The sequence below is a fragment of the Osmerus eperlanus genome, chromosome 6 (genome assembly GCF_963692335.1).
Source record: "Osmerus eperlanus chromosome 6, fOsmEpe2.1, whole genome shotgun sequence".
Classification (NCBI taxonomy): domain Eukaryota; kingdom Metazoa; phylum Chordata; class Actinopteri; order Osmeriformes; family Osmeridae; genus Osmerus; species Osmerus eperlanus.
Window position 1 is genome coordinate 2,494,682 of NC_085023.1, and position 24,706 is coordinate 2,519,387.

General features: G+C 48.4%; 2 protein-coding genes across 5 annotated transcripts in view; both read right to left on the minus strand.

Moving 5' to 3' along the window:
• Positions 1-9,832, minus strand: part of zmp:0000000760 (collagen alpha-1(IX) chain) — a 33,282-nt gene extending 23,450 nt beyond the window's left edge. The window contains exons 1-8 of one of the 2 annotated variants that reach the window (XM_062462994.1): positions 9,737-9,832; positions 8,862-8,974; positions 8,101-8,224; positions 6,053-6,446; positions 5,298-5,375; positions 4,507-4,602; positions 4,282-4,335; positions 523-576 (exon numbers count right to left, since the gene is read on the minus strand). In XM_062462994.1, the coding sequence (XP_062318978.1) occupies positions 523-576; positions 4,282-4,335; positions 4,507-4,602; positions 5,298-5,375; positions 6,053-6,446; positions 8,101-8,224; positions 8,862-8,940 (879 nt within the window). In that variant the 5' untranslated portion in view covers positions 8,941-8,974; positions 9,737-9,832. Of the gene's footprint in view, positions 1-522; positions 577-4,281; positions 4,336-4,506; positions 4,603-5,297; positions 5,376-6,052; positions 6,447-8,100; positions 8,225-8,861; positions 8,975-9,421; positions 9,704-9,736 lie in introns of those variants that run through there. The other variant, XM_062462993.1, reaches the window with a different exon arrangement.
• A 950-nt stretch (positions 9,833-10,782) lies between these two features.
• Positions 10,783-24,706, minus strand: part of dst (dystonin) — a 136,876-nt gene continuing 122,952 nt past the window's right edge. For 2 of the 3 annotated variants that reach the window (XM_062462991.1, XM_062462992.1), the window contains 18 exons: positions 23,664-23,833; positions 22,957-23,116; positions 21,396-21,590; positions 21,115-21,243; positions 20,473-20,616; positions 20,032-20,220; positions 19,710-19,833; positions 18,907-19,070; positions 18,403-18,565; positions 18,085-18,239; positions 17,909-17,983; positions 17,694-17,711; positions 15,134-15,251; positions 14,627-14,737; positions 13,365-13,561; positions 12,878-12,991; positions 12,044-12,167; positions 10,783-11,915 (listed from right to left, as the gene is read on the minus strand). In XM_062462991.1, coding sequence (XP_062318975.1) covers positions 11,659-11,915; positions 12,044-12,167; positions 12,878-12,991; positions 13,365-13,561; positions 14,627-14,737; positions 15,134-15,251; positions 17,694-17,711; positions 17,909-17,983; positions 18,085-18,239; positions 18,403-18,565; positions 18,907-19,070; positions 19,710-19,833; positions 20,032-20,220; positions 20,473-20,616; positions 21,115-21,243; positions 21,396-21,590; positions 22,957-23,116; positions 23,664-23,833 — 2,607 coding nt within the window. In that variant the 3' untranslated portion in view covers positions 10,783-11,658. The remainder of the gene's footprint in view (positions 11,916-12,043; positions 12,168-12,877; positions 12,992-13,364; positions 13,562-14,626; positions 14,738-15,133; positions 15,252-17,693; positions 17,712-17,908; positions 17,984-18,084; positions 18,240-18,402; positions 18,566-18,906; positions 19,071-19,709; positions 19,834-20,031; positions 20,221-20,472; positions 20,617-21,114; positions 21,244-21,395; positions 21,591-22,956; positions 23,117-23,663; positions 23,834-24,706) is intronic. The other variant, XM_062462990.1, reaches the window with a different exon arrangement.

Consider the following 24,706-nt stretch of genomic DNA (forward strand, 5'->3'; position numbering starts at 1 on the left):
TAGGAGGAGATAGAAGCACAGAGGAGACAGGAGGAGAGAGGAGAAGGGAGGAGAAGGGAGGAGGTGCATACAGACAGTGCAGGACAGGAGTGAGGATCAGGGAAGCTATGGGAAAGAGAGAAAGTGAGAAAGTGAGAAAGAGAGAGAAAGTGAGAAAGAGAGAAAGAGAGAAAGAGAGAAAGAGAGAAAGAGAGAAAGAGAGAAAGAGAGAAAGAGAGAGAAAGTGAGAAAGAGAGAAAGAGAGAAAGAGAGAAAGAGAGAGAGAGAGAAAGAGAGAGAGAGAGAGAGAGAGAGAGAGAAAGAGAGAGAAAGAGAGAGAGAGAGAGAGAGAGAGAGAGAGAGAGAGAGAGAGAGAGAGAGAGAGAGAGAGAGAGAGAGAAAAAGAGAGAGAAAGAGAGAAAGGGAGATGACACGGAAACGAAAATAGAGGACTCAAAGGAAGGGCATAATAGAAAAGGAGCAGACATGAGAGCCATGCAGCCAGGAGCAGAGTGGAGGAGAGCAGGTCAGGACAGGTCTTACCTTAGGGCCTGTCTCTCCAACGTGACCATAGTCACCTGTGTTTCCCATGATGCCCTGCAACACAGATAGGACTAGGTCAGTGGATTAGTAAAAGAACAAACGAACAAATACACTGATAGTTGACGGAAACCTTTGAATTACAACCCCATCTACTAATATGACAGCAGTGACTAGTATAACACCAATGATTACATCCTTGGAGAGTTGCCTGGCAGGCTGTAAACTGCAGGTAAAATAATCAACTGTAAAGTAACAGAAATAAATTCCCTCCAGCAGAACCAGTCAGTGTCTGGCTGGCATGCTGCACTCTTGGCTAGTCTCTGCATCTGATTGATGGAATACGACAGTGGAGACACTAAAGCAATAGTTTTTACAAACTGTTAAATGTTTGGGTACCACAGCAAACTGCAGTCTGTGGATGGACTGTGGCTTAGGAGGCGGAATTTGAGTCAAGTCCCTGATGGATTCAGGATTATCATAACATGTTCTGTAGCGGGCAGATGTTGAGAGAGGAACCTGATCTGAGCCCGGGTCCTCTGTGGGATCCTTCTGCCGTTAGCAAACAAGACCACAGTCAGGTGTCAGATGTGTGTTTAAGACCAACGATCCCATTAGTGGGAGACCAACCAGAGGGTGTTAGCCCTGGGAATAGGCTGCCAGCTGGTCTTCCAATGGAACAACCGTTCTGTTTTCACACATGTCGACTTCCCCCGCTAATAGGGAGAAATGTGTTGGCCAACTGGCTGTTTCCCTCATCAACAAACACCCCAGAACAAGGCCAGGAGCTCTCGGCATCCGTTTATTTAACCATCTTCTTACCCAGAACCACTGTGTGCACAGTCAGCTCTATTAGGGACCTGCCCAGTTAGCTGTCCTGGGGCTAGCATGAGTTAGCTGTCCTGGGGATAGCCTCAATTAGCTGGTCTGGGGATAGCCTAAGTTATCTGTCCTGGGGCTAGCCTCAGTTAGTTGGACTGGGACTAGCCTCAGTAAGCTATCCTGTGGCTAGCCTCAGTTAGCTGTCCTGGGGCTAGCCTCAGTTAGCTGGTCTGAAGCTAGCCTCCTTAGCTTGTTAGGGGTAGACTCAGGTAGACTGGACTGGGGCTAGCCTCAGTTAGCTTGTTAGGGGTAGACTCGGGTAGCTGGACTGGGGCTAGCCTCAGTTAGCTTGTTAGGGGTAGACTCAGGTAGCTGGACTGGGGCTAGTCTCAGTTAGCTTGTTAGGGGTAAACTCAGGTAGCTGGACTGAAGCTAGCCTCCTTAGCTTGTTAGGGGTAGACTCAGGTAGACTGGACTGGGGCTAGCCTCAGTTAGCTTGTTAGGGGTAGACTCAGGTAGCTGGACTGGGGCTAGCCTCAGTTAGCTGGTCTGAAGCTAGCCTCCTTAGCTTGTTAGGGGTAGACTCAGGTAGCTGGGCTGGGGCTAGCCTCAGTTAGCTTGTTAGGGGTAGACTCAGGTAGCTGGACTGGGGCTAACCTCAGTTAGCTGGTCTGGGGCTTTCTTCACTTATTCTACTGGGGACTATGTTTCCTTCAGCTGGGCTAGGGTTATGGTATATGGGGAGACACAGAGGGCGGGAGGGAGAGAGTCAGAGAAAGATTGAGGCAAACAGCAAGGGAGGCAGGTATTGTGAGAGAGAGGAGAGAGAGCCAGAGAGAGGAGAGAGGGGGGTGATAGAGAGAGATAGGAGAGAGAGAGAGAGAGAGAGAGAGGGAGAGAGAGAGAGAGAGAGAGAGAGAGAGAGAGAGAGAGAGGGGGGGGGAGAGAGAGAGGAGAGAGAGAGAGGAGAGAGAGAGGAGAGAGATAGAGAGAGAGGGAGAGAGAGAGATAGAGAGAGAGAGATAGAGAGAGAGAGGGGGGGGGAGAGAGAGAGAGAGGAGAGAGAGAGAGGAGAGAGAGAGGAGAGAGATAGAAAGAGAGAGAGAGAGAGAGAGAGAGAGAGAGAGAGAGAGAGAGAGAGAGAGAGAGAGAGAGAGAGAGAGGGGGGAGTCAGCCAGGGACCACCCAGTGCCTCAGAGGAGACGTCCATCTCTGTGCCCCAGGAAACCCCCTGCTTGGCCGGCAGCGGGGGTGGCCATAAACCCGTTCTGCCCTGAGATAGGCTGCCTGGCTGGGGGCACGGTTTAACTGAGTCACACAATGCAGATGTTCACTCCAACAGCATGCAGCCGTGCATCACTCACTGTCTGTGTGTGTCTGGAGAGCTCCTGAGTGTGTGTGTGTGTGGTTGTGTAAGCGTGTGTGCAAGTGTGTGTCGGCGTTTGTTAGTACATTAGTGTGTGGATACGGGGTGTGCCTGTTTGCGCATGAATGTGCATGTAAGTGTCTGTGCACACGTGAAATGTGTGCTGACGTGAACGAGGCAAGTTTCCACCCTGAGAACCCAACTCTGAAAGGGCACGATGCATGCCCAGCCAAGCCAGCAACTCATTTCTCATGAACGAGACAAGCCTCTGTCCTAAAACACACTACGACCCACATGTTTCCCTTCTCTGGGTCGTGTTTAAAATGCATTGCGTTGCGCTTCAACATACCGCCGAGAATTGGAGCTACATCAAAGAGCTAAATTAGTCATAACTCTCAACTGGAAATAATCATGTCTCAGGCCTCAGGGGTGCACAGTCAGATATATAGACGTGTAATGAGATCCTCATGCTGTTTGTTGTCCTCTTTAATTATGCTGTTGAGACAACATTGTTGACCTTTGCGCCGAACGGCCCTGCCTTTTGACCTGTCCCAAACCCTCCACAGCCTTTCTGCAATGAAGACTTTTGTTCTCGTTAGAGCTAAGCTAATGATTTTCACAACATGGCAATGAAACACAAAAGATAAATCCTGACTAGAATGGAATAGAATAAAATAGAGAAAGGTTCTAAGAAAACTGGAATCAGAAAGACCCTTCCATGGAACCCTGTGTTTCGAAGCCAACTGTGAGTTTCTAGTAAGTAAATATGTGATTCCTTGGCTAAACTCAGGCTCTCCAGGTGGAGACGCCTGACTGTGAGAGATCATATCATTCCACATCAGAATGATCCTTCAGTCCAGGAATCTCTCCTGAAACAAGTACAGAAGGTCTGTTATCACCTCTGTTATCACTCCCGGTTCACCTCAGGTGATCCTTATCTCTCAGGATTGATGTTCCTGTCCTGTCAGGAGGTTGCCTGTGTACACCAATGCTACGTGTCTAGCTCCTAGCTCTGTTGCCGACCCGTCACGTTCAAAACAGAGAAAAACAAAATTCATAGAACAATTCAAAACAAATGTTTCAAATTTGACATGAAACACAAACGTTACTGTGTTCCAGAAACACTAGAAAATGTGTTTCTGTTTATTGATGCACCTTTTGACGTGATCCGGGGAGGAGAGGGGAACCCCACTAACTTTGACTTGTTTTCCAGAAGCAGAAAATCTGCAGCGAGTCAGCCTGGGTTTTCCTACAGTACGTCATCACCCACAGCTCCATGGCTGCAGCATGTTCTGTGTGCATGTTCTCTCTCTACCTCTCCCTCTTGCTCTCTCCGTCTCTTTATCTCTCCCTCCCTCTCTCTTTCTTTCTCCCTCCCTCCCTCCCTCTCTATTTCTCTCTCTTTCCCTCTGTCCCTTCATCTGTGCTGCAGATTTTTGTCACCCCGCTTAGTTTTAAGCTCAGCATATGAATATCAGGCCTGAGTCAACAGGGACCAATGATAATTTCAAAGACTGTAAGACTGTAATCCAATATCCATCCTGAACAACACAGTAGTGATATGGAGCTCTTACCCAGTTCCCCAGCTTTCCTGGCTCTCCAGTGTTGCCTGGGAGACCTCTGTGGCCCTGTGGATTGACAGCAGACAGGAAGTCAGTCTCTAATTACAGGAAGTTAACTTCAATACCCAGGAAGTTAGCTTTAACATACAGGTAGTTATCGTGAACATACAGAATGGTAGCTTCATCAGGCAGCTTCAACAAATAGGTCAGCATGAACACAGGTTTAGGTTTATTCACCTTTGATCCTGAAGGTCCCTGGACACCTGGCCGGCCATTCATACACTTACAGGTGGCTCTGCCTGCGGTCAGCCCAATCTCTGCATAGCCCCCACACTGTCAGGAGAAGGGAGAGGGAGGGAGGGAGGGAGAGAGAGAGAGAGAGAGAGAGAGAGAGAGAGAGAGAGAGAGAGAGAGAGAGAGAGAGAGAGAGAGAGAGAGAGAGAGAGAGAGAGAGAGAGAGAGAGAGAGAGAGAGAGAGAGAAAGGAGAGAGAGAGAAATGTAGTATGATGGAGGGAAGCAAAGTTGTGAAAGGGGGAAACCAGGATGGTTGGTTGTGTGTGTTGGTGTGTTGGTGTGTGTATCACATCTCAGTGTTGGGGTAGGAGTGTGACAGGGATGAGGATGGATGAGGAAGGGTGAGGATGGATGAGGAAGGGTGAGGATGGATGAGGATGGATGAGGATGGATGAGGATGGGTGAGGATGGGTGAGGATGGGTGAGGATGGGTGAGGATGGATGAGGATGGGTGAGGATGGATGAGGATGGATGAGGATGGGTGAGGATGGATGAGGATGGATGAGGATGGATGAGGATGGGTGAGAATGGGTGAGGATGGATGAGGATGGGTGAGGATGGGTGAGGATGGATGAGGATGGGTGAGAATGGGTGAGGATGGATGAGGATGGGTGAGAATGGGTGAGGATGGATGAGGATGGGTGAGGATGGGTGAGGATGGATGAGGATGGGTGAGGATGGATGAGGATGGTTGAAGATGGATGAGTATGAATGAGGATGGGTTGTAACTCACCACGCTGGAGAGCTCACAGCAGCCCTCTGAGTAGGCCTGCTCCGGGTCACATGACACATCCATCTGCTGGAGGTCCACCTGGGAACACCACAACACATCACACCCAGTCTCCTGGATCTCTAATGAACCTCCAGTCTAATGAACCTCCAGTCTCCTGAACCTCCAGTCTCCTGAACCTCCAGTCTAATGAACCTCCAGTCTTCTGAACCTCTAGTCAAATGAACCTCCAGTCTCCTGAACCTCCAGTCTAATGAACCTCCAGTCAAATGAACCTCCAATCAACTGAACCTCCAGTCTAATGAACCTCCAGTCTAATGAACCTCCAGTCTCCTGAACCTCCAGTCTTCTGAACCTCCAGTCTAATGAACCTCCAGTCTCCTGAACCTCCAGTCTAATGAACCTCCAGTCTCCTGAACCTCCAGTCTAATGAACCTCCAGTCTCCTGAACCTCCAGTCTAATGAACCTCCAGTCTAATGAACCTTCAATTTCCTGAACCTTCAGTAGTTTACTAAAGGAATTTGAGGTAGGAGTTTAGGTGGGACTTTTTCTTGGGTATCAATCTGCTGTTGTATTGAAAGCCTACTGAGTAATGTTCCCCCCACTGGACAGCTCAGAGCTCCATGAACTCAAATGGATGAAATACAACAAAAATACAATCCTTAATGACCAGGGGCATCTGTGTCGAAGGGTCTCCTTGAATGAATAAGAGACTAAAGACAGTGCCGTCTGTATGAAGATCGTGCAGGCCACTCACCGACGCAGAGCGTTGTCCTGCTGCCCGCTTCACGATGGACGTGAAGCCCTGGCGTATGACAGGCCTGGGTTCGTCGATGGCCTCCACGCTGACCTCCTGGCAGTCCACCAGCACGCGCACCTCCCCGCCCTTCACGCTCAGCGCCAGCTTGTGCCACTCGCCGTCGAAGAGCTTCTCCACGCCGCGGAACGTGCGCAGCATCTGGCTCGCCTGCGGCCCGCTGTAGAAGAAGTCCAGGGAGCGCGTGTCGCCGTGGAAGCGCAGGCCCACCTGTTCCCGCCCCTGGGGGTCGCTGACCTGCCACAGGTTCCAGGAGCGCTTGGCCGCGTCCTGGGTGACCTTGAAGGTGGCGATGATGGAGTAGTCTGAGGGTAGGCCATCCGGGAGGAAGTCACTGGGACGCAACAGCCAAGGGACAGTTAGTATGACAGATTTAGTTGATTCATGTTTGTCAAAGCTCCTCTAATATATAGGCTTGGTTTACACTACCATTTTATGAGACTCCAAAAGGCTATATAAGGTATGACTTCATGTAGTATCTTCTAGTGTTTTCATCTGTTTATGTGTTTGTGTATCCGGCATGGTGTTTCTGCTCGGCCACTTCCCTTCTTCATGCTGACTGAATGTAAAGAGATTCTAAACACTGGTACAAAACATTCACATGCAACTCACTCATACTAGGTTTGCCTGGCGTGTTGGGAAACGAAACGCTGAAAGTATCAGTGCTTACGCTTCGGCCCCTGCATGGGGCTGACTCCATGTTGTCAGTCTGGGATTATTCCCAATAGCTTTTAGTGGTTAAAAACCAGAAGGCTCCTGAGAGCCACTCTGGTTGGAAAGATCAGCTCACTCATTCTAGAGTTAACGTCTTCAATAACAATGAATGTGTTCCATGGCAACTCCCTCCCCCGCAGTCCCCAGTGGCCTTCTGTCAAGACAAACCCTCCTTGTTCTCCTGCTCAGGGTTCCACTTTGACACTGAAGTTGATCTCTCTTTGTTTCCATGATTTGTGTTATTTGATTTAGAGTGCCTTACGCTCCCCCCTCTCTCCCCCCCCCCACACACACACACAGTGTAAATAAACAATGTACAGTACTATAGTTGAGGCAGAGAGAGGGTTGAGGGAGTCCAAGCTGGCAGAGACACAGAGAGGAGACCAAACTGAAGTGACAGCCTACTGCTAACCCCTGCCTCCCAGGAGTCTATGGGACACATGCAACGTACTGTAAACAGAAACAAACACAGCCTCCACAGGCATCCGACGGGCTTCGTCTATGATCCCAGTGTGTTGGGACGATGAAAGAATTTCCATGATAAATGTCATAACGATTCATCCACATTTACACACAAACAAACAGATGTCTAATTACTGAAGCAGAGTACAAGGTATGCCACTGAGAAAAAGGGTTCTTTTGCACAGAAGGGTAAAACAAATGTTTAAAATAAACTAAACAATGCCCACCCCCCCCACACACACACACACACACACATACACAAACACATGCACGTACACACACATACCAAAATACCCGCCCACCCATGACCTTTCCAACCAGAGTGGCTCTCAGAAGCTTTCTGGTGACGTCTGAATACTCAGCGGTGAGCAGACAGGAGCCCGGAAGGTTCCACAAAGAAGTAGGAATCAAGTCTGATTGTTATGAAAGAGGGCATAATTACAATGGAGGGAGAAATTCTTGGCTGGGTACCGTGACATTGTGGAAGGCTTGGTAGGTTACTGGCTACACACTGATTAAACCACTGGCCTTGGTACAACCCATTGCCATCAAATACAGTTAAACACGATTATTCATCCTCACTGAAGAATAAGGACGTTGTTTGGGAGTTTGGCTTTGCCATATTATGAGGAAATCTGATTCTGAATTACCAAAGTTATTTTTGGTACATTTGGTTTCTACACCATTCTGGAGCCAATTGGCACTCCAGACTAGCCATGCTATGCTTCAGGGTACTGAGGACAATCATGATTGGCACAACACACATTTGATTCGTCCCCCCTGACGGCCCAGCGGTGCACCGCCCCCGGTACCTCATGGACTTGCGTAGGTGGATGGCGGGGTTGACACGGTAAGCCACAGCATCAGCTTCAGAGCCGTTCACCCTCTTCACTCCTCTGGACTCAGACACCCGCAACTCCTCCAGCAGGTCGAAACCTTACCCCACACACAGCACAATCAGATGCACATACAGGTCTACCTTACCACCCGTACCCCATCAGTACATGAGTAAAGCACTCAAATCTCCTGTTTGTCAGGTCCAGTTGAAAGAAAGTGGAAAAGGTTGTGAAATCAAACGTATCCTTAATGAAATGAAAGACATGGTACATTGGGTCATTGGTGTTATTGGTGTTATTGGTGTTCAGGGGCACCAGGAGAATCAGGGCTTCCTGTCATGTGACTTCCGGCTGTCGAGCTCTGACAGGCTGACGGGAGGGACGTTTACTGTGACATCACAGTGACATAAGCTTCTGAGAGGGCCTGGGAAGATGATGTCACTGTCTATACAGGAAGTAGCCTCCAGACTAGTGAGGGATCACTGAGAAGGCTTTCTGAGTCAGCCCTGCCTCTTCAGGCCACGTGCTGCCATCTGCTGGTCATGCTGAAGTATAACATTGAATATTTTGAACACTAATTTGAACGAGGTACCTGGTAAAATGTGGCATTAAAAAGAGCAGCACATTTGAACAATTATTGCAATAAAAGTTTACAGGCGGAACTTAAACTTGAGCAATAAACAAAGCTGAAACTATGTTTAAACTTTAAACTTAAAACTAAACACGCTAGAACTTACTTGGCAATTCTTGGCATGTTGTCAATCCGAAGATGGCTAGGAAGACTGGTAAAAGCAGCATCTCCTTCAAGGCTGGCATCTTTCTAAACGTAGCTGTCAAGGGTTATATATGCCTGCCGAACAGTAGAAACATTCTGTCACATTCTAACCTAAGCTTCATTGAACAAATTGAAAAGTTAATGAAGAGATCTTTAAAAAAAGAAAAAAAAAAAAATATATATATATATATATATATATAGTATTTAAAAATATTTAAATCTGAAAAAGTACATTACAAATGATATTCATAGTATCAAAATGTTTGCAATAATTCAACAAAGGAACATATAATTATAAATCAGTGAAATGAAGTGCAACGTATAGGCTACAGCTGCCACGTAGATTAGTTTATTGCTAATTGAGAACGTGCCTGAGACTGTACATAAGTCAAATGTTAAGGTTTCCCTTATTTATGAAGGATAATAATCATTAGAAATCCTAAATTATGTAGATTATTACATAAAATAGCCTACATCGCACCACATCAATGATAAGAGTTCCGAATCAGAAACGCATATTACCTTTAAATCATTGCAATTCAATACAAATCGTCAGTCTTAATGAATAAAATAAAAAAGATCAACAAAAGACTGATAAATGCCTTAATAGCTATGAGTTAGACTTAATATAAAGTATGAAGAGTTGTCACAGTTCACCTGATCAAATGACTGAGAGAGATCTCAACTGAGCACCTTACAGCTTACAGGAGGACGCTGCACTTCAACTTTCATCAGAAACACCCTACCACACAAAATCACATTTCTATTTCATAATCCACCGTAAAGTGTAATGACTCCCGTGGTCAGGACGAAGAAACTGTTGAAAATGCAACTCACATATTCCTGAAAAGAGGCCCTGAGGTGGACTGGAGACGGCTCGGTTCCCGCTCCTGCAGTGACGATGTATCCTGTTCTAAAGCTGCATCCCCAGGCCGCTACTGGAACACAGGACCATTCAGCCAGGAGGCGCTGGGAGACTCTGCCCCCGGTGCTCCACTCAACCCTGGGCTCCAGCGGACCTCCTCCAGCCCCCTCAGAGGCGTCACCTCCAGGTGCTGACCTACCGCAGGCCTGACAAGAGCTTACGACTAGACCTGACTCCGCCAGTCAGGTGTAAACGAGGTGAGTGTCTACGTTTATTGAGAGAAAGCGTAGTTCTTCAACTGTTCATTTAGGCCGAGGGGGCGTTTTAAAAGCTCCCACCTTGACCCAAACAACGGGTCGAAAACGGACAAAACAATTACTTTTCATAATGTTACTTAGGTCTAGTTTTATTTCAAATGTAGGTAGGATTTGTTGCATTTGTCCTGAGGGCTTACAATCCAACGTTTATCCACGGTTTTCCTTCTAATGTAGAGAAGCGAGCGTTTTCCCAGGGAACTGGGGGGCTGAGAGAGGGATGCAGTATGTCGCGGCTAGGTACGAGATGATGTGCAAACATGCCTGCTCAGGGCACCACAGGCACAGAATGTCACCCTCCCTGAATGTATGGAGGGAAGTACGATATACAGTCAAAGAAAGTCAAAAATCATATTGAATGTGTCAAATGACTTGATGAACTCATTATTTAAACCTGGAATTTCATATTTTACCTATCTATTTCATCTCAGCATACAATGTAACTGTGTGCATTTGAAACACTAAACTTTCTGATGCTTCTTGACTCCTTAACCTATCTATCTCTATTCGTCTCAGAATCCACACACACACACACACGCACACACTCACTCACCCAATGTCAAAACAAAATACAAACAGACATATACATTCAGGTCCAGATAAGATACCTGTACACACACACACACACACACTACCAAACAAGACACACACACGCACACGTACTGTAACACAACTGCGTACTCAGCACAAAGAACAGTCCATGCTGTGTTCATAGGAGCTTTCTGCAAGCAGATTTATTACAAAAAAGTTACAGTAATCTGTTCCACTCCAGCAAAATGAACCAAACACTGACATGGACGCTCTACAGAATGTCTACCAAAGGCTGAGAGGGCTACCTGTCCAATCAATGCTGTCAGGTGACCCAAACTATACAGGAAGTGCAGGTCTGCTAAGGAACAGGACGATGAAGCCTAGATTATAGTCAGGAGTTTTCTGCGTGAGCTCTCATAAACAGTTGTAGGTTTTCTTTGACATGATTTGAGCAGTGTTTACTATGTTGAGTTTAGTATGTGGTGCATATTCCCCAGTTCAAGCATGATGGCAGTAGATACAGTATATCATCATTGCACTTTAAATAGATAAGATAGTAGAGAGGACTCAGCAGTCAGCATACAGACGCCACTACAGTACATTCAGTAACTCTCAGAGCTGTCCAGACCAAACCTCACCATTCATTAGTGTGTAAAAAAAGGTTAGTTTCCCATACATTGTACAGTCTTCTCCATTGTATTTTTTTTCTCTTTTGTTCTTATGAACCTATCCAGGTTTGTCATCAACAAAATGAAATAAAATAATAATAATAGTAATTTTGACATTATTCACATGAAATTAAATACATTAAGACAAATACACAAGGGCCAAAGGACATTCCATTCTCACGTCATATTAAACCATTTCTTCTCACGGACATATTTTACATCTTCATAACACTTTTAAATAATAATAATAATCAGCACGTTAGCAGTCTCTAGTGTCCGTCTGTGTGTCTGGAACACGTCACTGTGTCCGCAGAGCGCCAACCCTTCCAGGCTTCCGTAGTTGCAGTTCTCAGACTGGGTTGTAGTTCCCTGACTTCCTGACTATCTCTTGGAGCTCTTGGCCAGTTTGCTGGGGGTGGTCTTCCTCTGGGGTGTGGGGATCTTGGAGGGCTTGCCCCCGTGTTGCCGGGAGGCGGAGCGGGGCGTGGCCCGGGGGGCGTCGCCCACCGTCTCCGACGTGTCGGAGCACACCGATTGGATGTCGGAGATATCGAAGTCGGACGCGTCGCTCCCCCTCCGGCTGCTTCCTCGGCTGCCAGCCTTACTTCCTGGTCGGCTGTGGAGCTTCCTGTGGTCGCCTGAGGGATCACAGACAGGACGGTTTAGTCACAAGACTAAAACTACAAGGAACATCCGTTCAGCTACTGGTGACATGGCTAGTGGCTGGGCTGCGATGGTAGAGCAGTGGTCCAGCAGGGATGCTCACCTAAGGCCTGTGATCTGGCCTTCATCACAGCAGCGTTGATCAGGGAGCCCTCCTCACCCGACTGGAAGCTCTTGCCCGACAGGTAACCAGGGAGACGGAGCTTGCTGCCAGCTATGGGCGTGCTCTGAGGAACAGGCAGGTTAGGGGTTACAGACGGAACGGTGGAAACGTCTCGACTTGAGGCCGCGCCTTGACGGCCATCTTATTTCCCAGTTCAGACGTGAACAGAAACGTCACAAAATGGAAAGTCACACAAAAAGAGCAATCCCGTTCGAGTTCACTGACAGATCAGTCGACACCTTGTCGTGTGTCGTTTCCTGCTAGCCAACAATCCAACCTAAAGTGCTGGAGAATGAGATCCATTCACCCCCAAGCACTTGAGTTGTAAAGGGTTAATACGTCAACACTAAGGTGAATCCTTACTGTGAGTGAGAGATTCCACATGCGACAGAGTAGAAGAGATCCCAGTGTTACAGTAGAGAACCAGTACCAGACAGTTATATTGGTCAGTCAGAGAGTGAGACGGGTACACAGTCAAAGGGTCAGAGAGTGAGACAGTGACACATTCAAAGAGTTAGAGAGTGAGACATGTACACAGTCAAATAGTGAGAGAGTGAGACACGTACACAGTCAAAGAGTGAGACAGACTCAAACCACAGAGTTAGTACGAGTTAGTCCTTAAACACTTTGAATACAGAACCCCAACAGAAATCCATGTCAACAGTGCATCTGTTCAGGACACTGTTGCTGATTTGGGTTGGGGGGTGCAGTGTGAGGCAGAGGTAGTTAGGCCAGGGTCACAGAGCTGTCTCACGCAGCAGTCAGGCACAATACCTCTGAAGACGAGCCTTGGCTGTCAAACGAGTCGGAGGATTTAAGAGGAGTGGAGGGCTTGCTGTTTGCCAGCCAGGGTTTATCATAATTGCGGGTGTGCTTGTGTTGGGAGGTCTGAGGAGCAATGACACATCGACACACACGGGTTCAGGTGAAGAAATCAAAAGGTTGCTAAGGGAGTATGAGCAGGGGTAGAAAAAATAACAACACGGGTGAACTACGTCAAACTATGTCAGTCATGATAACATGGAAAGGGACTCAACAGGTCAAGGACAGACTATGATATGGTTGGGATCAATGGAAACAGTGATAAGCATACATACAGCACACAGCTATGAGGAATCCCAGCAATCAGGAACCTCCTTTATGCACTATTTGTATGCTTCTTGGATAAAAGCGTGTGCTAAATGAATGGAACGTCGCGTGTATAATGTTGTGTCCTCTGGGTTAGGACCCGGGAGATGTGCATGCGCGGCCCTCGTCCTACCTTGGGTGTGCTGGGCTGAGTCTGCACTGGGATGGGCGGAGCCGGACAGCTGTGACTGGAGTTCGACCTATTGGGCGAAGCGGCCCGGGACGAGGGTCGCGACCTCCGACCCCTGTAGCGGAAGCTGGCCATGACCTGGGTGGTGCCTTCCGGGAGGATGAACTTCTCTCTCAGCTCCATGTTGGTCCTCCCTTTAGCTGGCGAAGAGAAGGTGCGACACACACGTTAGACTGTCCCGCTGGGGTACGACTTCTGCTTCGTGGACCCAGATTACACCTCCTCAGAGTTGAGGAGCTCTGGAAACTTCTAATCTCCGTTGGAGGTTTAATCTACGGCGTTATCTGGGTCCAGGAAGTTTGCCTCGTATGAGAGCTGATAAATAGGCGGTGATAAGAGAGGATTGTGATTGGTGAGATGAAGCTCAGTCATTTCAGAATAGAAAAGACCATCTGGAATGAAACATGTTGTTGGTGATTTTGCTTACAATTTAGGATTGTAATACTCTGCGAAAAAATGTGGATGGCACAATAACATGCAGTTTTACACACACACACTCTCAGCGGCTCTCATTGGAAACACTGGAAAAGCCCTCTTAGTAGCTTCAGTTCAACTATCTAACCCTAACTCATACCAGCAAATGCCTTTATTTAGACTACAATGTTCCCAATTGCCTCACTCTGTCCAAATGAAACAAGCAAGACAAAAATATAGATTTCCACTAACAAAACACCGAAGTCTTGTTTGTGTTCTTTTGCCTACTGGGAACAGTTAGCAACCCATCCCATCAGGCTAGACAGTGTAAAAGCACATAGACTCTAGGAACCAGATAACCCCACTAAAACCCTGTCAGAGCAAACTGCCGGACAGCATAATGTCGAGGGAGCATAATAAAGAGGGAGGCTCTGCTGAGAGGGTAGACTCAGACAGGCCTGGAGAGAGAGAGAGAGAGAGAGAGAGAGAGAGAGAGAGAGAGAGAGAGAGAGTTGTTAGTTGATTTGTTGTTTTCTGCTCTTGAGACTTTGTTGTTACCACATGTTCCTGACGATACAGACTGTTGTTCCTTATGTTGTGTTTACAGTAGTTAGCCAAGTAGCAAGGTAGCTGGTTGAGAGAGATTGCAACAGCAGGTGAACCAAGAGCCACCACAGCATGCATGATGCCCACACAGGGCAGTGTGAGCGGGGCAAACGCCATTCACTTTGAGGGGCACACACACACAAACACATGAAAACACGCACGCACGGAGATGCAGACACACATACCACTGGGTTCATGGAGCAAGGTGAGAAAGTGTGAGATTTGCCAACCTAGAGGAGACTGAGTAATTGAGGAGTTTGATTCCGAGCGTAACATTTTACTCCCGTGGTGATGCACTGCAGAGAGACCACACAGGATTGTCGTCATCACAGAGGAGGAAGCAGGAGGTTCGGCAGAAAATAGACATACGTCGACAGGAAATACAAATACATAGAAAGGAAATACATACACAGGAAATAGAAATACGTGGACAGGAAATATATATACAGAGACAAAAAATAGAACAGGCACAAAACAAGTCCAAGCGTTCAGAACCCGGCCCACGAGGAAGCAAGACAATAGGATCGCCTTGGCAACACACACACACGCACGCAAACACTCTGGTAACACACGCTCTCCTCTTGGAAAAGTGAAGACATGTTTGTCGTGTTGCTGAATGCTACTCATGTCGGTCTGGACGGCCTGTCAGTCAGTCGTTGGCCCCGCCCCCCTCCCCCCCAGCCCCCCCTCACCTCGGCACGGATCGTTCTTCACCAGGAACTCGTCCAGGGCCATCCAGCCTCCGCCCACCCGCACCATCACCGTGCTCCGCAGGATGCGGACCAGGCGAAGCTGCTGGGAGTCTCCGAACTGCAGGGGGAGGGAGGGGGGAAGGAGGGGGAGAGGCGGGGGAGAGGCGGGGGCAGAATCAGGACAGGAGCGCGGGCTACACCACCGCTGGTCGACGCTGAGCAACACAGGAGGAAACCAGATGCTGGGATGTGCTGATGGTTAAATGTCTGTATGTTTTTGTATTTATGTGGAAGTGATATAACAACTGGGCAGTGTATTTCCGAGAATAAACTTGCGACAAAACTGTTTGTTTTTTCTGGGAGTAAACTGGTTTTGTTTTGGTGTTGCTCAGCTAAACCAACAGATTGTGACAAAACAACAACAACTACATTGATGTTTCATTCTCAAAACAACAAATATGGAGGTCAATCCAACTGGTTAGTCCTTCTCCCAATCAGAAGGTGTGTTCATGCATCTGAGCACTGGCTCAGCCAATAAGGGTGCGATCGGTAGAGAAAGTGTCATTTGATTTAATTAATCAGGATTTAGTGTGTTGGCTTTTCCACAAACCCTTAGTGGTCAGACAAGCTTGTCTGCTGCTGAAGCCTTGTGGAGAAGGACTCAGGTAAATCATGTAAGGTTACAGAAGCACATGATCTGCAACTTCATCCGTCACAGAAAAATGCAGTGTATTCGTTTACCTCCAGTACCAGGAAGTGACGTCATTTCGATGTGTTTGGTACTATAATACGACACACACACACACACAGTCATGACAGTGAACCAAGCACTGCACTGCAGTGTGACTTTTCCACCTCCAGAGGTCCCTCTAGTACAGCGCTCGGACTCTGAACGTGGAGATTATGTGAGAATGTACTTTCCTGACACACCAAAACAGGGGCCTTCAAGCAGATGGCTGTTCTTAAAGCCAGTGCATCTTAGCATGAATACAGCTTCACAGTGAGCCTGTCTGACGTGCTTCAGATGAAGGGTGGGGCCTCTTAGCAAGCCAGACGCAGAGCCAGTCACCCAGTTGGATTCGGCCATGGTATGAACAACACAACACTCACGACAACGTCACAACGATGACAACAAACAAACATGCGTCCTGTCAGATACGATGCTTCTACGTTGTAACACAGTAAAACCAGACAGAACTACACACAGACAGACAGCAGGCTCCTGCACACCATCACAAGTGAGCAGGTGCACGTTCTAGCACTATGGACCAATCAGCATACAGTACTCTTAGAGGATGCATTGACAGGGATGCGGAACCAAGGCAGCTAAGCTCCAATGAGACACTTAGAAACAGCATGGGGATGGGGCTTATCTTCTCACTAGCCAATCACAGTGTAACACTTAAACATGACGTCACATCGACACTCCAATAGCTGGGTGCCTCCAGAACAATCTCACTTTAATCCAAACTTTCCAACTAGATGATTCCCGTAATGAACAAATGCCACTGGGTGAATTGTGTGATCAAGTACATTTAAAAAGTGATGAATTTAGAAAAATAAAGTAAACAAAATGAATAAAATAAGAAGAAGAATCTTGAGTTAAAGTACAAAGGAGTCATAACAAACATCTGAGGAGTAACTATTTACCAGAATACAGCCTTCCAAAACGGCAACGTGTAGATGAGGGGTAAGGTTCTGACTGTCCCTGTTTGCTATATTGTCATCCGTCACTAAGGAGTCATGTAAGCAGTGTACCTGACCAAACTGTCAAAAGAATGGGTTCAGTTGATATGGAGCAAAGCAATACAAAACGGTGCACACAGTAACCAAAGCAGGTTTCCCCACTACGCCCCTGGTCATCCGCCTACGTTTCCCCATCATCTCCCCCAGACACACTTTATCTTATTTGTTAAAAGCAGGTGACCCAGTATGAGTTATGAATCCTGGATAGCGACATGCACTGTCCCAAGGCATTTTAAAAACAAAGTTGAAAAAATAGAACTACAGGCTGGATGACTACAAGCGGTAAGTACATCCTGACATTAATAGATGGCCCGGCTTGGAAAACAAGGTTAGTTAATAATGTTATGTTGAACCAAAGACATGTCAGCCATAGTTGAGTGGAGTCATTCCTGGGATACTGCCATGGTGAAGCAGTGAACAAGCACACAGAAAGCGTTATACTCCAAACTGCCCGAAAGGTGAATTAATGGACCCATACAGTAAACATACTCGAATGACACTGAGGGTATTAAAACCCAAATCCTTTGAAACTCAAAAGCAGATTAGTTCATTTGTGTGTTCTAGTCAGAGACCAAGTGTTAACCGGGGAATCCCTGTAGTTTAGTGTAGACCCAGAAGGATCTAAAAGAATTCCTCTGTGCTCTGGGAATTCGACTTCTGAGTTCCAGGCTGATAGACTCAGGCGTGGCTGTAGTCAGAGCCAGCGTTACTAAACACACAAGACTGATCATGTAAGAGGAGGGCTATTCTAAGACACCAGGTCGGATTAGGACAACAACTAGACCAGAGAAGAAAGGGGGAGGTTTATATGTACCTGGTTTCCGAGGTAGAACTGGTAGAGACGGAGGAAGGAACAATGAGAAAGCACATGTTAGTCCCTCTGACCTTGTCTGCGAGGCACACCTCTCCAGCCAAGTCATGACATTTCTAAACGTGTTCAAAGGTGGACCACAGCTAGATGTCACGTCTTAAGGACGTCATGAAACAGCAGAGTCAAGAGAACCAGGACGTAGGGAGATTTAAACGTACCCGATATTTGTTGGCACCAATTTGCTCAACCTGGAATCGTTTAGGACATTTGCATTTTGCTACTTGACGTGTCACCTGGAATAATAACAATGATACAAAATTAGCAATATGTTCCTTTGGTAAGCATGGTTTGTTGACGTGTGAATCACCAGTATTCAAGGAGAGCTGTAACTGACCTCGTCTTCAATCTTGTCTGCGTCGGTAAGGGGCTTGTAGGCGTCTTTGTTTGGGTGCAGAGCAGCCACAAACTCATAATAGTCGATGTAGCCGTCTCCGTCACGGTCAAAGATGTCCGCCACCGCACTCATCTCCAGGCGGCTGGTAGGGAATTCTGGGAAATGGAGTACAACACAGTAATGATCTCACTGGATGAGAGGATGCCCTCGGACATACCCACTATCCTACACTACACTCACTGCTGGTGTCACCTGTCACATGTCCTGTAACATACTGACTGGTAGTGTCCCCTGTCACCTGTGCTGTGACATACTCACTGGATGAGAGGATGCCCTCTATGAACTCCTGCCTGGTGACCTTGCCGTCCTGGTCCTTGTCGATGCGCCTGAAGAAGTCCATGACCCGGGACTTCTTGTGGTTCATCCAGCGCATGTAGCGCTTACGCCACACGTCAAAGTCAAAGTTGGCAAACTCCTTCAACTACAACACAGACACAGAAGATCAGAGGCAGGGAGACACTTCACACTGGGAATAACTAACTACCTGGTAAGACGTTGAAAATGTTTGAAAAAGCTTAGTCGATTGATGGTCTGTAGGCATTAAGATCATTTACAGTGAAACCCTGACCAGGTGTTGCATATTACCGTAGAAAATCCAACTCCAACTATGTTTTATAATGTGTCTGTGTGTCTTATGAGGATTTCCAAAGTGTGTAAACTTCCTGGTGTGTGTATAAACTTCCTGGTGTGTGTAAACTTCCTGGTGTGTGTATAAACTTCCTGGTGTGTGTGTGTACACTTCCTGGAGGGTGTGTGCACTACCTCCTCCAGGCGGTCCAGGGCGTCGTTGAGTTTCCTCCGCCGGTCCAGCGCCAGCAGCCACACCTGCTGCCACCTGCTGACCAGGAGGTTGATCTGCGGGTCCTTGGTCTCGATGGGGGGCTGCCTGGCTGACTGGTACAGGGCCTGGGTAGGGGAGCGCTTTCCTGTGGGCGGCACAACCAGCACTCTGTTGAATACTGTCGACTTCCAATAAACAGGCACACATGAAAGCGGTCTTAAAGTAGACACACGCTCTTGCGGGGTCAAAACAAGAACAGATTTGGCTGTATCTATAAAGACAAAGACTCAGGTATGAGATGTAGAATATGTCTGTTTCTGCAAGAAGGAAAGACTGAATGAATCCACGTTGGGAGTTGGCAGTAGAGACCTTTGCTGAAAAGATACTGTATATAGTTATCGCTACACTTACTGAGAGAAAATCCTATTAAAGTCTTGCTTAGTCATGTCCCTCCATTGTAACTCTGTACAGAGAACAGAGGTGATGTCATGTATGATGTCACCAGTGATGTTGTTAATGCCTCCCAGACAGAGAGGAACAGGAAGCTGACTCATCAGATCCCAGCACCTCGTTAGCCTGAGCTCAGCTCATACCGGAGGTGCGTTTGATTCATGTCAAAATGAGCACTCTGCGACTGTGCCATTGGTGGGCAGTTAAATGCAGCTGGCATAGAAGCCAAAATAGAACCAATCTTTGTTCAATCCTGCTCTACTATCCCTGAGGTTTACCCATCCCCAAAATAGACTACAATTGGAGTTGAAAGGGTTTGAGAACGGTTCCATACTTGCGGTTTTTCCTTTCTCCAGGACGGGGATGTGAGACTGGCCCTGGGGCTCCGGTTTCCTCTTGTGGGTCTTGGTGATCTTGTCCACGTCCGGCTGCTTCTGGGTCATCTCCTCCATGAAGGTCTGCAGGAGGACAGGCAGGGCCAGGGGTGAGACTCCGACCGCAAGACACTGGTCTGACCCAAAGACCTGTTCCCCTATCCTTCTCTTCTCCCTTCCACCCTCCTCCACAGCATGGGTCACTGACAAAGGCACCCCTCCCTCCCTCCTCCTCCCCCCCCCCCCCTTCTCTCCCTCCCTCCCCCCCCCTCTATCCCGTACCTGGTGCTGGGCGATGAGGGCCTTGACCTGCTCTATCTCCTGGGGCAGCGGCTCAGTGTCCTGCAGCTCCAGGCTGCTGTGGGCCCACTGCAGCCAGGCCAGCAGGCCCTCCAGGAGTTCCTGCACGTCCCGCAGCTCCGACAGAGCCCCCGCCATGCGCTGCTGGTGCTGCCTGGCCCACGCCTGCACCTGCACGCCGCAACAACAACAACAATCAACAATCAACAGCATCCACATCATCTGCCATCCTCAACAACACCATCATCATCATCATTATCGTCAAGAACAACGTCAATAACAACATCATCATCAACAACAATTAGTTGCAGTCATCAATATACGTAAGATGAAACAGTTCCTGTGCATGGACTGAGGGGTAGGTTTGGTACATGCACACACACTCTCACACACACACACACTCCTCCCCAGAGGTCAGCTGACCTCTTCGAAGCGTGCTTTGATGATGGTGTTCCAGTGCTTGATGGTGGTGATGGAGTCTGGGTGACAGATGGTCAAGATGTCTTCTCCCAGGCTGGTGGCCTTGTTCAGCTCTGCTCCCTTCTCCTCCTGCTTCTTCATGAAGTCCTGTTGACACACAAACACACACAAATTGCCTGTTAGCACATGAACATTCACAAGCAACAACGTGCATTCAAGAATCAGCTTTGGCTGCCAGCCTGTCCTTTCTCTCCAAGTTCAACTGGAAATAAATCACATCTATGATGAATAATTAACAAACATCCCGGAGAAGCTACATCCAATTCTATGAGATCATTCCTGTTTTGAAGAAGAAGCTGGCATGGCATTTCAAGTCGGCGTGTAGAGCCCATGTATGGTGGTCCTCTCGTGTTCTGGCACACGCGACTGGCGTGTGCGTGTCAGAGGAGGCTGCGCTCTGATTGGCTCCACCGTATGACCTCACCACAGTGGAATGCCAAGCAGGTACACACCACGCCAGGTGTGGAGGGTGTCGGAGAGCGGGCGTCTAGTGGAGCTGTCGGTTTGCTGACGGTTAGCGTTGTTAGCGTAGTTGAACTAACTGCCGTTGGTTAGTTTGTGTGGCCGTGGTTGTTGTTGACTTGCCTTGTGCTGCTCTATCAGAGCACACAGCGCCTCCTCGTCGTCGGGCAGGCTGCCATGGAAACGCAGGCCCTGCTCCGCCTCGGCCAGCCACTCCAGCAGGATGTGAACCGTGGAGTGGAACTCCTCTGCCTGGAGACACACACACACACACACACACACACACGTACACAAGTAGCACGGTCAGGTTTTGATTCATAACGGTACTTGAGTTCCATACATGTGCACACGCACGCACACACTCACACACACACACACACACAGGTTGTGGCTGCGGGGCGTACCTGGGAGAGGGCCTGCTCCAGTCGCTTCTGCTTGGACACGGACAGAGAGCACACCGTGTCCCAGCGGGTGCTCAGCTCCCTCATCTGCACCTTGACCCAGGCGGCGTCGTCATGGCTGCCGTCCACCAGGTCCCGGGCCGAGCGCTTCAGGGCCTGCACGCTGCCTGTCCTCTTGCCCAGCTCCTTCTGGAACACCTGGGACACGGGGCAGGGGCACACTCAGGGAGTCAGGTGGCTGAGCGCTTAGGGAGTCGGGCTATTAATCAAAAGGTTGTTTTCCCGGCCGTGCAAAATGACGTTGTGTCCTTGGGCAAGGCACTTCACCCTACTTGCCTCGGGGAGAATGTCCCTGTACTTACTGTAAGTCTCTCTGGATAAATTATAATTATGCCGAACCACACACACACCGAACCATGGTCTCTGCCTTGCACAGCTAACACTCTCTCCCTCTCCCTCTCCCTCTCCCTCTCTCTCTCTCCCTCTCCCTCTCTCTCTCTCTCTCTCTCTCTCTCTCTCTCACTGCCACACACCGTGTTCTGAGTCCACAGCTTAGTAAGAACCCAGAACAGGAAGACCTCACAGCTGATGTATGCATTATGCCATGAGATTCATCTCATAGAAACCCAGTCCTCCGGATCCATTCTCTCCAGCAGGCCAGCTCAACTCCTACTCAGAAATCCCTCTTCATCACTGCTGGTTGCTGATTGGACCTGACAGGGTTCCAGCCCCCTGCCAGAACACCTCTGCCCTCTAATCATGACATCACCAGCTATCAGGGGTAAGTAAGGGTGAGCCTCTAGCTGGAAACATGGAGACAGAGAAAGAGAGAAAGAGTCAGAGAGAGAGAGAGAGAAAGAGTCAGAGAGAAAGAGTCAGAGAGAGAGAGAGAGAGAGAGAGAGAGAGAGAGAGAGAGAGAGAGAGAGAGAGATGTGTGTTGTGTTTGAATATTGTTGTTGATGTATGGTTGTCTGTTATTGTGCGTCTTGCTTTGGCAATACGGTTGAAATGACTGTCATGCTAATAAAGCTGAATTGAATTGAGAGAGAGAGAGAGTCAGAGAGAAAGAGTCAGAGAGAAAGAGTCAGAGAGAGAGAGAGAGAGAGAAAGAGTCAGAGAGAAAGAGTCAGAGGGAAAGAGTCAGAGAGAAAGAGTCAGAGAGAGAGAGAGAGAGAGAGAGAGAGAGAGAGAGAGAGAGAGAGAGAGGGGGGGGGGGTTCAGATTTCTTGCCCAGCTCAGTTTCTCTGGGCCCTGCTGCCTAATGTCTCCTCTAATTCAACACAGCGTTTCGTCACGTAACACCGTTTCCGACAAGCGCCCCAGGGAGGGCAGATGAATCACATCTCTGTCATTTAATCCCACTGGTCTCTCCGCCTGGAGGGAGGGAGACTAGCAGGGAAAACATGAACATGAGGAGCCAGGTCTAGCTCTATGTGTTCAAGCTGCTCTGTGCTACAGGGACAGCTCTGTTGTCAGCTTGTGGTTCTCTATCAGGTTGAAGTGGCCATGGTCCTGGTTACCTTGTGGTTGTTTTGAGGTTAAAAGACCCATGGTCCTGCTTACCTTGTGGTTGTCCATGAGGTTGAGGACGAGGTCTATGTCTCCGTGGACGGGCTGGTCGTCAGCCAGCTGCGGCTCCACCTTGTACAGCCAGTCTATGAGTGCCTGCAGGGCCTCTGTGAACTGGCCCGAGAACAGCAGGGCCTCCTCCAGCTTGTTCTGCCTGGAAGACCACTCACAGTTAGCACCCCGACCTGCAACTTCAGAGTACACTAAATTCCGAGTGTTTTGCTAACTTTCGAGTGATTGGCTGAAAATAATAACACGGTAACTACGCATTTGCATTTATCCAATCAGCATAACAGAGGGGGCATTTGAACCTGAGACCATCCTGATCTGCAGTCAAATGATTTACCACAGAGCTACACAAACATTTTTGTTTTCATGACTTCAGAGTGTTTGATTAACTCAAATTACTAACATCTGAGTGACGTGACTAATATTTGAGTGATTTATTACGTTTTGAGAGAAGGGATTCGATTTTGAGTGATTCAATCACGTGTGAGTGATTTTTAACATCTGAGTGATGTACTAAGATTTGAGTGACAAGCTTTCGAGTGACTTAATCCGTTTTGAGTGACTGACGAGCGTTTGTGTCCTGCTAACTCCTGAGTGTGTTTCTAACTCCTGGGAGACCTATGACCTCCAGGTAACGATCCCCCCTCCCCCTCCACCCTCCCTGCAGCAGTCCTCTCCCGTCCAGGACGTACCTCTCCACAGACTTGCCACAGACCGTGTCCCACTTGTCTCTGAGCTCGCTCAGCGTGTCGTCCAGCCTCTGACGGTCATCCTGCAGCGACGTCTTGTCCTTCAGGGCGCGGCCCGTCCGGCTGGTCGTGTCGTACACCGAGTGTTTGCTGCCCAGAGCCTTCTGGAACTCCTGTAGGGGGTGGGGGAACAGTCAGGACTCCTTCCTGTCATGCAGGGTACACTGGGAGATGTAGGCCCTGTTCAGCTTCACAGTCGGTCGACAAAACGACTCGATCATGAAAATAACAGTCCTTCATATCTCTGAGAGTGGCGCATCACAGCTGCTAGGCCTGTATCGCTCTGAGCAACTCAACCATGACCGTCTTCTGAACACACAGATGCCCACCGGCTGTCGTCTCCAGTCCTAGGAGGGTGGGAAAGGTACGCTGGGCCAGAGGTTTTGCTTGTCCTGATTATCTCTGGGTTTCCCCTCTGGCGTGCTTCTCTACAGATATAACCCTGTTACACTTGTAACCCTGTTACAGATGTGACCAAAGACAAGGGGGTCAACTATGTCCCACCCCTCCCCAACCCTCCCACCCCGAACCCGAGGATTAGAAGTATCTACAATCAGGGGTGTCCCTAATACATTCTGTACATCCAAAGATTACGCTAGGATTAGCATAAGCCTCCTTGCACATACCAGACCAAGAGCAGCACCAGCTAGCAGGCTGACCAGCAACGCTAACGCCAACACCACGCTAACATTAACACCCGTACACTGGAGGATACAGCTCTCTCTGCTTACCTCTCTCTCTCTCTCTCTCTCTGCTTACCTCTCTCTCTCTGTCTCTCTGCTTACCTCTCTCTCTCTCTGCGTACCTCTCTCTCTCTCTGCTTACCTCTCTCTCTCGCTCTCTCTCTGCTTACCTCTCTCTCCCTCTCCTTACTTCTCTCTCTCTCTGCTTACCTCTCTCTCTCTCTGCTTACCTCTCTCTCTCTGCTTACCTCTCTCTCTCTGCTTACCTCTCTCTCTCTCTCTCTCTCTCTGCTTACCTCTCTC